The sequence below is a fragment of the Heterocephalus glaber genome, unplaced genomic scaffold (assembly GCF_053883595.1).
Source record: "Heterocephalus glaber isolate CG9 unplaced genomic scaffold, H.glaber_assembly_v1.0 deba00001553, whole genome shotgun sequence".
Taxonomy (NCBI): domain Eukaryota; kingdom Metazoa; phylum Chordata; class Mammalia; order Rodentia; family Bathyergidae; genus Heterocephalus; species Heterocephalus glaber.
In genome coordinates this window covers 11,770,951-11,785,286 of record NW_028258344.1, presented here as the reverse complement: position 1 = coordinate 11,785,286, position 14,336 = coordinate 11,770,951, and the positions used below count along the sequence as shown (strand labels likewise).

Here is a 14,336-nt window from a genome sequence, read left to right as displayed (position 1 = left end):
AAAGTTTCCCCATGCCCAATGGCAATCATTTCCCAGCATCAGGCCAACACTATCTACTGTGTCTTGATAGAGCTACCTTATCTAACATTTCATATAAATGGAACTCTACTACATAATCTTTTGTGTCTTTCACTTAGCATAATGGGTTTGAGGTTCTTCCAGTGCTGTACCATGTCAGAATGTACATTCTGTTTTACTGCTGAATAGTACTTCACTGTATAGGCACATCACATTTTATCTGTAAATTTACAAATTGGTTGACATTTGCTAGTTGCTGGGACTTACAAATAAAACTTGTATAAACATTCATGCACAACTCTCTCTGGACGTATGTTTTCATTTCTTTGAGATATAATACCTAAGATTAAAGTTGCAGGATAATACGGTAACTACCAAAGTATTTTCAAAACAATCATTTTACATTGAAAGAAGTTTCCAGTTTCTACACATCCTCACCAACACTTCATATTGTTGGGGGTTATTTTGATAATAGCCATTCTAGTGGTCCAATAGCCTATGACCATGAAGAACAGCCTGTATAATTCTGAATTTTTCCCCAATGTTTTTGTTTGCAAATTTTAAATGTAGAGAAAATTTATAAAAAAGTGAATATATCAAATCACCATTTGTTATTTGGCAATTTCTGTTTATATTTAGAGGGATGATGTTGTTTCTTGTTTTCTTTTGTTGAGCTACTACTTTACAAAACCAGTAAGGTGGGGCCATCACAGACACTTCCTAAGTGCTTTAGCATGTATCTTCTAAGAATAAGAACTGACTCTTGGGGTCAGGGATTTAGCTTAGTGGCACCTCGCCTGCCTTGAGCCCAAGGTCCTGAGTTCAATCCCCGGTACCAAAAAAGAATTGACTCTTACACAGCTACAATCTAATTATTATATTCAGGAAACAATGTAATAGATTCCAGGTTTTCCAAATTTATACTGTCTGGCTTAAAAAAAAAAACAGCAATAACTACATTTCACTATGTGAGATGTGGAAATTTTGTAATTTCAAAATAAAATTTCTAAGTTTTTTGTGTAATAATTCATTTTAGTATCATCTGTTTTAAGTTCAAAGCAAAACTGAGTAGGAAGTACAGTGTTCCTACATACTTCTGCAGACATAGCCTCTCCAAGTACCAACATCCATCAGCAGAATGATACATCTATACTATCTGTGAACCTATAATGATATCATTATCACTCAAAGTACACAATTTACATTAAGGTTCACGTTCAGTGTTGTACATTCTGTGGGTTTTATTATAATGTGCAATGACATGTATCTACCACTGTAGTATTATACAGAATGGTTTCCCTACACTAAAAGTACTCTGTGTTTTACCGGTCTTATCCATCTCTCTCCCCTACCCTGGCAAGCACTTTCTCTATGGTGTTGCCTTTTCTAGAATGTCATATAGTTGGAAACACACAGTACTGTATGTAACCTTTTCTGGATGACTTCTTTCACTTATAAGCATTCAAGGTTAAAGTTCTTCCATGTCTTCATAGTAGCTTGGTAGCTCATTTCTTTTTAACATTGAATAATATTCCATTGTCTGGATGGACCACTATTTATCCATTTACCTGCTGAAAGGTATCTTGGTTGCTTTCACATTTTGGCAATCATGAATAATGGCTGCTATAAATATACATGTGCAAATGTCTGTATGAACATAAACTCCCCTGGGTAAATAACAATGCAACTGCTGGACTGTATGTTTACTTTTAAGATGCTGCCTCACTGTCTTCCAAAGTAGTTGTATAATTTCCTAACAGTTTTCTAGTTGATTCCTACAGATTTTCTACAAATAATTGTGCTATCAGGGAACAAAGACAATTACATTTCTTCTGTTCCACTGAGCAGACCTTTAATTTTCTTGCCTTACTGCGCAAGCTAGGAGTTCTAGTAGAATGCTAAAGAGTGGTCCCTTGTTCCTGATATTAGCAGGATAGCTTCTGATTTCTCATTGTTAACTGTATTACCAAAAAGTTTTTTCTAGATGTTCTTTTATCAAGTTGAAGTTCATCTCTCTTACTTGTCTGCAGTGTTACCAGGAAGAGGTGCCAGGTTTCATCTATGCTATCAAATGTGCAGGTTCAGAATTGTTCAGTGGTATTCCTTGACTATTTTTGTAATGTCCATGGGATCTGTACTGATGTCCTTTCTTCCCATTTTTTATATTAGTAACTTGTATCTTCTTGTTTTCCCCCATCCCTTAACTTAGCTAAAAGCTTATCAGTTTTACTCACCATCTCAGAGGAAGAGCTCTTGGTTCTTGGTTTCACTGATTTTCTTTACTGATTTCTTGTTTTAAATTTCACTGATTTCTGCTCTTATTTCTTCTCCTGCTTACTTTAGATTTAATTTGCTCTTTTTCTGGTTTCTTAATGTGGAAGCTCAGATTACTGATTTTAGATTGGGGGGGGGTGCCAGGGATCGAACTCAGGACCTTGTGCTTACAGGGCAGGCGGTGGCACCACTGAGCTAAATCCCCAGCTCTATTTTTCTAATATATGCATTCAGTGCTATAAATTTCCCTCTAAGCCTTACTTCTACTGCATCTTACTTGAATTTTCACTGTCATTTAGTTAAAAATATTTAATTCATCTTGACCTTTTTCTTGCTTTGACCTATGTATTAGTTAGAAGTGTATTTAATCTGTAAATATACTGGAATTTTCCATTATCTTTCTGTAATTGATTTCTGTTTTTATTTTTTCCATTGTGGTCTCAAAATAATATCTCTCCTTTTTTGTGGCCCAGAACATGATTTAATTTTTGTCAGTGTCCTATGTGTGCCTGAGAAGAATGTGATCTGCTGTTGTTAATCGAAGTAATCTATCGATATCCATTAAATCCAGTTGATTGACGGTACTGAATTCAACTGATTGAATTCAGCCACCTTCACTGATTTTCTGCATGCTGGCTTTGTTAATTTTTGATAGAGTGATATTTAAGTCTCCAAACATAACAGTGGATTCATCTATATCTCCCTGTAGTAACATGAGTTTCTGCCTTATGTATTTTTACTCTGTTGTTAGGGACATAAATATGAAAGCTAAAATTATAAAACTTAGAAAAAAAGCATAAGAGGAAAGCTTCATGACATTGGATTTGGTAATGATTTCTTCTGTACAAAACCAAAAGAACAGGTAACATGAGACATTAACTAGACTACATTAAAATTAAAAACTTAAATGCATCAAAGGGCACAATCTCTAGAGTGAAACAGAAACTCACTATAAAGAAAACATTTCCAAGTAATATATCTGACAAGGGTTAGTATCTAGAAAATATATATATATAATAACAACAACAAACCCCCCCAAAAAAACTGGGCAAAGGAATAGCTATTTCTCCAAATTGTCAGTAAGCACATTAAAAGTTATGCACACACTAGTAATTACAGAAATAGAAATCAGATCCACAACAGGATACTACCTCTCCCCAGTAAGGATACTTACTATGAAAAATATAAAGTAACCGTGTTTTTGAAGATGTGGAGATAGCAGAACACTGCACTGCTGGTGGGAATGTAAAATGATGGCAAGTAAGGCAATTCTTCAATTAAAATCAGAACTACCATTGATCCAGCAATTCTGACTCTTGAACTATGTATACCAAAGATAATTGAAAACAATGACTCCAACAGATACTTGTACACCCACATTCATGTATTATTCAGCCTTTAAAAGGGGATGGGGGACATTTGGTACGTCTTGGATGAACCCTAAGGACTTTATAGTAAATAAGTCAGCCACAAGAGGAGAAATAATGTATGATTTCACTTATATGAGGGTACAGAGTAAAATTCATGGAGTTGGGAAGTAGAATAGTGGTTGCCAGGGAGTGGACGGACAAAGGAATGGAGAATTACCATTTAATATAGAGTTAACATTTTCAAGATGAATAGTTAGAAAAATGGATGTTGGAAGTGGTGCACAACAATGTGAATGTTGTACACTTTTAAATGGTTAAAAAAGTAAATTTTGTGTGTGTGTGTGTGTGTGTGTGTGTGTGTATATATATATATTTTAAACCTACTTCAAAACACAACAACAACAACAAAAAAAAACACTGAAACCATCAGGTTTACCAGAGCAGTAGTAACACGGTCATGACTATGGGATATTTAATGACCACTAGCCAAAAAGATAACAGACTGCTGGCATAAGGTCTAGTGTAACAGACCCCATCTTGAATGGCTCAGACTGTCTAACTTGTTAGGAAAGACAAGGCACACTTCCCTGTTGCCTCCACATAGGAGCTATATTCCCATCCCTGTCTCCTGCTGATTTATCTTTACTCATTGTCCTCAGTATAGCCTGCTTAGAAAGAAAAACTCATTAATAAAACAAACTAACTTTTAAATTTTTATCACATGAAAATCTAAAGTAATTGACATGAAATACAACTAATATGTAGAAGAGATTATTCCTGCTAGTTCTAGGATAGCAGTAATATTTAAGATCAGAGTTCGTGATTTTAAGTATGATAGTACTTAAGAAGGTACCTCCATGTATCTTCTAAAGACTAAATATTCATGATTTATAAAGTGAAATATTAAGATAACTGGATTCACATGCAATTATAAGAAATAACACAGAATCCTATATACATGGCACAGTTTCCCGATAGTAAGATTCAGCAAAAAACTACAATACACCTCACAACCAGGATATATTAATACAATACACTGATCCTATTCAATTCTCCCTAGTTTTACTTCTCATTTGTGTTTCTGTGTGTATTAAGTTCTATACCATTTTATCATCTGTTGGTATTTGTGTATCTATTCCCACAATCAGGTTGTTTAAACAGTTCCCATAAGCAAAAGGTTCTCTCCTGCTGCCCTCTGGGGACTGCCTGTGCATTCCCTCAAGCCCTGTCCCCAGCCCTGGGCAACCATTATTATATTCTCAATTTCTAAAGTTTGTCCTTTCAAAAATAAAGTGGAATCATACAGTGTGTAGTTGGCTTTTTTGCTCAGCATATTTCTCAAAAGAATCTTCCAAGTTACTGAGTGTTTCAGCAAGAAGTTCCTTTTTATTGCTGAGCAGCATTCCATGCTATGGATATATCAGAGTTTTAACTTCATCTACTGAAGAATCTCTGGGCTGGGCTGGGGATTTAGCTCAGTGGTTCCAGCGCATGCCTCGCAAGTGCAAGGTCCTGAGTTCGATATCCAGTACCAAAAAAAAAGAAAAAGAATCTCTGGGCTGATTCCAGTTTTTGGCTGTTAGAAATAAAGCTGTTATGAAAATTCATGTACAGGTTTTTGTATGAACTGTTCCTGTGACTTTCCAAGTTCATTTTAATAATTCTGATTTTGAAAACTTTTATGTCCCATATTTGATTATTCATTAAAGCAGTATTAGCTCTTTATCATTTTGTACAATAAAGAATACAGTACTATACTCACCAATAAAAGCACTATCAGATTCCAGCAATGAATTTTTCATGAAATCATTAGTGTCATCTCTGGGCTAAAAAAAATTAAGAAAAAAAAAAAAAAAAATATATATATATATATATGGCTATTGGTATTAGTCCTGTTTAGGAAAACAAATTTATCCTAAGAGACAACACAAGTTTCCACACTGTACACCCCCCCCCCCCGCAAAAAAAAAGCAAGAGGATAGAGGTGGGACGGGCTGTTTCCTCCCTCACACCACTTTCCAGTGCCAGCAAATACTAGAAAGTCTTCGTACATACCACCTCCACCACGACAATGAAGACAACAGTGAGACTTGATCTTTCCAGGCCTGAGAGTCTGAAAAAACATTTACTCCCTAACTCCATTCCCTATCGCCCTCTTGTGGTTGAAGGACCACATTATTGTTGATGAAAATATGAGTATGAAGCAGTGAATCCAAATAAAGTTTCACTCATCTTTTCAATAAATTTGTGTAGGGCACTTATTATCTCTTCCACGCCAGGAACTGGAGATACAAAAGTAACTTAGGAGTTTTTGCTCTTGAGGTGACAGATTGTGTCCCGCGGCAGGGGAGGGGTAGTGGGGAGGCATGTCCTCAGGTAGTAACAGCTGCATGTAACAGCAACTGTCGTGATAACATAGCATGGATATGGTGAGACATACAGGAGGGAAAATAATATGGGCATTAGACTATGACATAATGAGTGCCCAGACGAGAGATACAGTTACAAATAGAAATTTTACAGTAAAGAACAATCACTATATGTCAAAAGGAAACCAAGTCATCCGACACCACCTCCCCTAACTTTCTTGAAGATTTCAGGCCTTCAGTAGAACACTCCAGCAATGTCTGTTAATTTTCAGAGTAATGAACTCCACTCATGCATATCATTCATTATCAAAAAGTTCTCTTAAACTCTTCACATACTAAATTTACATGTTCTTGTACATTAAACATCCATTGACTATTTTCTAGCAAGATAATGATTACCACAGTAGCTTAATCAAATGGTCTGAACCAGCAGTTCTCAGCACTTCACACATAATGCCGAGCCCCTCTTCTGTATCATAGTCCTTTACCTAACTGAAGAGTGATCAAAATCCATCTGTGCCTTATTTTTCCATGACAATCATCCCCAATTTTATCCTGTATAATTTTCTATATAATCCAATTTTTAGAAAGACTGTAAGTCCAATATTTATTTTTTGTTTATTTTTTTCAGTATTGGGGATTGAACCCAGAGCCTTCACACTGAACAACCTCTCCAGCTCCCCTACACCTCACCTTTTTTTGAGACAAGAGTCTTTCTAAATGATATAGGCTGGCCTTGAACTTGCAATCCTCCTGCCTTGGCCTCCCAAGTAACTTGGACTATAGGTATGTGCCACTGTATCTGGCTTACTAACTTTTTTAAAACAACCATGACAAACTTGGATTACACTGCACTTCTTTTTGGCAAAATCTATTAATCCAGGATTTTAACCAAAATCCCATGTTAAATATCAGTATATTTTCACTGAGAAATGTGACTGCCACATACCAAGAAACCTACCAAACTGCAATCTTTCCAAATAGATGTAGAGGCATCTCAGGCCATGTGGTAGGAACAATTAGGAGCTCTGAAGTCCAGCCTAGGTTCAAATCTGTGTTCTACTGCTTATTGGCTGTGTGACTACTGGCAAGATAATAAGAATTTAAATATCAATTTAGGAATAAGCATACTTTGAAACTGAGAGCAATAAACACTAGCTATTAGCAACATTATCATTGTCATTATCATCTGGTCAAACTGAGCCTAACACTAACTGGTAAACCTGAGCAAGTAAGAATGTAGCTGAGCCTTTCATAATGTGAAAATGGGGGAAATATTACTATATCATAAGGATTCTAGGAAGATTAAATTTGTATTTTCAACTTCCATCTCTTTCCTTGAACTGTGCATTTGTCAGCTCAACTTTCTAAAAGACATTTCAAACTTACCATGTCAAAACTAAATTTCCAACCAACTTGCAGATTTTTCTTGCTTCTATACCTCTATAAATAGCAACTCCTGTCCAAAAACCAAGAAGTCCATCTCTAGTTTCTCTCAGAGTTCAACTTCAATATGTTAAAATCCTATCAGATCTCCTATTAAATTCAACCACTTCCACTGTCCTCTGCCCAGTCTAAACCAGTTTATTTTTGCCTAGATTATTGCAATACTCCACCCCACTCAATCTATTCTCAAGACACAGCAGTCAGTGATCGAGCAAAACCCTAACATAGATGGCATCACTTCATTCCTCCACTCCGAGACTCTGGAAGCTTCTCATCATCTGTGCAGCACGAGAGGCAAACCTCCTAAGGGCCGCCTGACAGTCGCTCTGTCCCATTTGCTCCCCATCACCCTGTTGAGGCTCCCCTATCTGCAACCTTCTCCTTGCTCCTTGCACACACGCATCAGCCAATTCCTATTCCCATCAGGGCCTCTACTTGGAATGTTCTTCCGCTCTCTGTTTCCCCAATATTTTCCATGGCCAACAACCTGGTGTCATTCCAACATTACCTCCTCGGAGAGAGGAGCCAAGCACCTGTATTTTAAACTGCTAAGTCCTCCCAAATCCCAAAACTCTCTAAACTCCTTTTCCTGCTTCCATCTTCTCCCAGTGGTTTAACACACTCCAGATCACTTATTGTCTCTCTCCTAGAATGTAAGCTCCCAAAGAGCAGGCATTTTTTGCTTTTGCTGACTCCTGTACACTGGGCACTTGGAAAAGTGCCTACAGTCCATAGGAAGTACAGTGATAGCTCTGCTGTCAAACAGCTCCAAGCTCCAACTTTCCACTACTCAAACTGCAAAATTCAAAAAGAATCTGCTTAGTGTTCGTAACTTTGCTCAACGGTCAAACTGAAAATCCAACTTGAAAAAGCCTCTTGTACCAGCTGAGAGGGAGTCACACATTCCACCTCACTGAGGACACTAAGAGGAGACGCTTCAGTCTAAGCAGCACTCTCGCCCAGACAACACACAGCGCTTGTGTTAGTGCGTTACAACATTCCTCACTGTGGTTTTTTTGTTTTGTTTTGTTTTTGCTTTTTGCGTAAAATATCATAACCATGGCTCCAGAGAAAGTTAGTGCTATTAGCAGTAAAGCTTAGGGGAAAACTGTAAGAACCATAATAGAGTTAAAGAAATCACTGCCAAATTTGGTAAAGTCCTGGAAAAACAAATTTATTAGTATAATTCTGGGGCCTTAATACCAACTATTTGGTTTTCCATTATTTCTAATGGGAAAAATATGCTCAGTTCTCAAATTTTCAGTGCTCAGACAAGAATTTGAAACAAACTGAGTTTGACAACCAAGGTACAATATCATTGTATTCCACAAATATGTGTTAAATGAAAATCGTTCATCCCTAGCTGGGTGTGGTGATACATTCCTGTAATGCCAACACTCTGGGAGGCTGAGGCGGGAGGATCACAGGTTCAAGCCACACCTGGGTAATTTAGTAAGACCCTGTCTCAAAATAAAACATTTTAAAAAGAGCTGGTGATATAGTGGAAAGGCCCTGGATTCAATCTCTAGTACCTCCCCCAAAAGAAAGGATTCATTCCCAGCCCTTTCCTTTATTCAGTCCTATACAAATGTCATCTCCTCAAGATAGGAGTGATAAGAGTCACTGTCTATCCTCTTACCTTGCTTATTTTCTTTATAACTCTTACCACTACTTCCGTTATAGGCTCTTACATCACCACTGCTAATACTGATGACAGCAAACACTTAACTCTGGAATCAGTATAAGCCAGGCCATATTCTTTAAGAGCATATATATATATATATATATACTGGTATATATCCTTACAACAATATTCATGCTATATTTTTTATTTAATAGATATATAGAGAACTTATTATATGTCAAATCTATCTCTAAATGCCTTGCAAATATTAATACTTAAGCCACCCTTGGGGGTATGTACTATCATATTCATTTTACAGATTAGGAAACAGGCACAGAGAGATTAAATAATCTGCCAGAAATCACACAGCTAATAGACTAACTCAAACAACCTAGCACCAGAATCTTACTCTTCGCCATTGTTTTCTCTACATGTTATACTAACAATTCTTTACCCACTGCACTGATGAGAAAAAAATTAAAATTCTTTCTTAATTCAATATTCCTGAAAAATTTAAAATGTGAAATATATACATATTCCTTAAAAAAATATTTTCCTCCAGAACCTAACTTGAAAAATTAGAACTGGTGGCTTACCATTCTGTGCTCTCGTACTTTAGCACTTGGGATGGCATCTAAATCAACTGTAGTCAATAGAGAACGAAATCAAGGTTAAAAGTTTAGAAAATGTTTAATAAATAAAGATATATTTCAGAATATCTTTTATAACTAGCTCTCTACTGGAAATTACTCTTCACCTATCACACTTCAGAATATTTTTATTACCTGCTTATTAATTAATGTAACTGCATCCATCCTAGTTGGATAAACTTCTCCCATTCACATTAATGAATATAATAAGTAAAACTACTGTAAACTTAAAACTGATGCCCAAAAAGGAAAAATTGATTAATGCATGGTCCTTTACCATCTTCTGTCACAGACCTATCGTCTATGTAGAAAGGTATTGAATGAAGTTAAACAGGCAATTAAAGTAAGTGAAATTCTAGGTACTTGTCCCAAGAGCAAAGTTTTGGATCAGGTATTCTCAAGCCTCTCCAATCTGACTAGCCTTCCTATGTGTTGCTTCAAAGGGTACATTTTATCCTTTTTTATACTGCCTCTAGGAATAAAGAGGCTGGCAATGGTAGCCTGTGCTCCTTCTCAAAATATCTTACAGTCATCTTCATAATGATTTATACTTAGACCATATTCTTATGAATTACATCATCATCATGTTGGCTGGAAATTGGGGATGGTCACTATGGAGGATGGATACCCTCAGTGCCCAAATGTACCTGTATTCACCTGGAAACTACTTTTGGCCTAATCAACCTAAGTTGCCATGATCCCACAAGATCGGATCATTATCTGAGACTTCTAAAGAAAAACACCATGCTTACACCTCTTCTTTCTCTAGATGAGGTGCTGACCACTTATTATACCATGTGGTCATTCTGCTGTCACAGGGTGATATATGAGACTGTTACAAAAAATGTACCAGATGGTGGGAAGATATCCCATATAAATGTGTTTATCAAATCTTGACTGTGATCTGGGCCCAAAGCTTCACATCATTTACTCCTATGATGCAGTCTCATAAGGTAAACAAAAGCTGCCTCAGATTCTGTAAGGCACACTAGCCTGCCATAGCAGAGGTAAATTTTCCTAAAAGTAACTGGCAAGACCATTCCTCCTATTCTTATCTGATTATTGTATTTTTTTTTAACTCATCTGCCTTGGCTACTCTTGATGGCCGGAAGGCCAGCAAAGCAGATGACATACAGCTATGGGGGCCATACAATACACCTGGGTATCAATAGGGTGCACCAGTGCTCTCTGAGACAACTAGCTCCGCTCTCCTTCCAGGTGCCCACTCCCACAGAACCCTAGATTTTTCCTTTGGGATATTCATCACACTTACGCTTATTTAGAATCTAACATCTCCAAAAGAATGTAAATTCCTTGAGAGCAGTGGCCTGTTTCATCTATCACCATATCTGTGCCCCTAGTGGGCATCTGTATCTGTTGAGTGGATGATTATACAAAACATATAGTCCATTCTGACAGTTTACAGAATCTATGAAACATCAAAACTTTAACACACCTCCTACACACAGAAGAGAAAAGCCTCCATGGGGCACTAATGTGTTCTTTTCAACATTCCTTCTTTTGGTTTCTAGTTCCTGGTGCAGAGGTCAACTGGCCCGATCAAAGCATTCAATCCTGCTGACTATAGTGAATGGCTGGGCCTCTCAAGCTTGGATATATGACCCCCACTGAGTGAATCAGAGTGCTCTCTGGGACTTGTTCTTTTTTGAGACTACACATTAAAAAAGACTTTGTGAGATGGAGCTGCCAGTGGAGGGGACCTGCCCGGGACTGAAGTCAATACAAGAGACAAGGCAACTCAACGAAAGAACAACTCACTGATACTATTTGAAACAATAATGATTGTTCCTCACCCTCAGCACCTTCCTGCATTTTTATTCTGTTCAGCCTCTTCTGCTGCTCTCTTAGCAGGGCTTGCTGCTGAATCTCTAAAGTGTGATGATCTCTTGGAAGATCTGGGTACATCAATTTCAAATCAACTCGTGTTTCTGAATCTGGGGACAAAATACTAAGTTTAATCTTGTTTTCAAATGAGATTTTAGACACAAAAATCTGCACACAGATATTTATAGCAGCTTTATTCATAGTTGTCAAAACGTGGAAGCAACCACAATATACTTCAAGAGGTAAATGGGTAAATTCACCCATTTGAATACATCAAAACGGCATATTATTAAACAATGGATTGTTATTCAGTACTAAAATGAAATGAGCTATCAAGCTATGAAAATACATGGAGAAAACTTGAATGCATATTACTAAGTGAAAGAAGGCAATCTGAGAAGGCTACATATAATTCCGCCTCTACAACATTCTGGAAAAGGCAAAACTATAGAGACAGTAAAGAGACAAATGATTCCTAGGTATTAAGAAGAAGGAAAGGATGGGTAGGCAGAGTATGGGGGTTTAGGACTGTGAAACTGTTCTGTATATTAACATGATGGGTATGTTATTATATTCATATATTTTCTAAACTGATAGAACATACAACATCAAGAATGAACTCCAGGGCTGGGGATTTAGCTCAGTGGCACCATCCCTGCCTTGCAAGCGCAAGGTTCCGACTTTGATCCCCAGTACAAGAGGAAAAAAAAAAAAAAAAGAATGAACTCTACTTTAAACTTTAAAATGACATGTCAAACATAGGTTCATCAATTATAATAAAATGCACCACTGTGGTACACGATGTCCATCATGGAGGAGGCTGTGCATGCATGGGAGCAGGGAGCATATGGGAACTCTGTACTTTATGTTCAGTATTGCTATGCACCTAAAACTGCTTTAAAAAAATAAAGCTTTTTTTCTTTTTGAGACAGGGTCTCGCTATGTAGTTGTGGCTGGCCTTGAACTCACTATGGAGCCCAGCCTGGCCTTGAATTCCCAAGTGCAGGGATTACAGGCATGCGTCACCATGCCTGGCCCTAAAACTTATTGTGTGTGTACACATTCTAGAATTCCTGCCACAGTGAGTTGGGTTCTAACCTGAAGTCCTCTTTTTGTAAATTAACCTGCATAAGTATTTATTAAGGTGGCTTTCAGAAGGTAAGAAACTTAAATAGTTAAATGTTATTTTGTAAAATTCAAGTAGGTAAAGTTGAACTTAGCACATGTAACCATGAAAATCTTTTTAGTTTTATTCTTACGGTCCGAGAATTAGCTAAGAGGCACATTTTATGATATGAACTAAAAAAAACCCAGAGTTATTATTTAATGATTCAAACTACGTGTAAAAAATTTTTCATTAAAACTGCAATAATTATATAAGGCCTCCAAATCCTTGCCACTGTAAAGAACTTTACAACAGGTAACAATATAAATAGTGGGATATAAAATCAAAGGACATTAAAGAAGCCATAAACTAAAAAACATGAAATTCATATTCTTTAATAAATGCCTTTTTAAAAAACTTAATAACATTATAAGGAAGCCCCCAGAATAAGCAGTCACTTCCAATGAGGCATTCTACATACCTACCTACCCTACTTCCCCACGATGCCACCCAGAACACCAGTAGGGAAATTACATGCAGGTATATATATGCAAGTGGTTAGTCACGTAGCTATGACTCAAGAAGCCATGAGATAATGCAATCGCAGCAGATCTCTAAAATAGATATATTGAAAAAACTGCCAATCATGATGGAGCATTCCTGTAATCCCAGTGGTCAAAAGGCTGAGGCAGGAGAATCATCAATGAGTTTAAGGCTAGCCTGGGCTACTTAGTGAGTTCAAGGCCAGCCTGAACTATAAAGCAAGATCCTATCTCAAAAACAGAACAAAAAATAATAAAATATGCTGAACAAATGAAAATAATGTTACTAGCCAATTTTATCCCTTGCAAATAAGCATCATGCAAAAAACAAGTAAATGTAGACTGACTGGAACATTATAAGGGATGTCCTTACTAGAAGAAATGATGGTCTGAGAACTCACCTCTGCTAAAACTGTATGAATTATCAATTAATAAGAATTTAAATGCTAAATATTAATTTCTGAATCTTGAAAAGTACAAAAAGTTTTGAAAACATTATTTCCTTTGTCCCATTAATTACACTGTTGGGATGTAATTTAAAGAAATGATACTAAATATGTAAAAAGCCTTATGATCCAGACATTATCAGAAGAATACAGTGAAAATGGTTAGTGCACACCTGCAAATCCCAGCGACCTGAAAGGCTGAGGCAGGAGGATCACAAGTACAAGGCCAGCACGGACAATTTAGCAAGACTCTGTCTCAAAATAAAATTTAAAGGGGCTGGGAATGTACCTCACTGGTAGTGCACTTCCTAGCATATGCAAGGTCCTGGGTTCAGTCCCTAGCACCACATCAAAAAAGCACAAAAAGTTAAATAGGAAACATCTTGACTATTTAAGAATTAAAAAATGGTTAAAAGCAAAGTGAACAAATGAGGCTTTGGATACAAACTCACATGAGGCCCTGCCTTTTCCAGTTTCAGACTGTCTCATTGTAAAAAAAAAAAAGATTACGGCCGGGGATTTAGCTCAGTGGTTTCACCGCCTGCTACGCAAGCGCAAGGACCCAAGTTCAATCCCCAGTACCAAAAAAAAAAAAAAAAAAAAAAATTAACAACAACCAAGTCATAGGCTGAACAAGGAACTGATGT

General features: G+C 37.0%; 1 protein-coding gene across 23 annotated transcripts in view; it reads right to left on the bottom strand.

Moving 5' to 3' along the window:
• Cspp1 (centrosome and spindle pole associated protein 1) overlaps nucleotides 1-14,336 on the bottom strand; it is a 142,098-nt gene that overhangs the window by 5,867 nt on the left and 121,895 nt on the right. For 21 of the 23 annotated variants that reach the window (XM_021256047.2, XM_021256044.2, XM_021256051.2 and 18 more), the window contains 3 exons: nucleotides 11,566-11,706; nucleotides 9,698-9,744; nucleotides 5,425-5,488 (listed from right to left, as the gene is read on the bottom strand). In XM_021256047.2, the coding sequence (XP_021111706.1) occupies nucleotides 5,425-5,488; nucleotides 9,698-9,744; nucleotides 11,566-11,706 (252 nt within the window). The other 2 variants (XM_021256057.2, XM_087190429.1) reach the window with 2 other exon arrangements.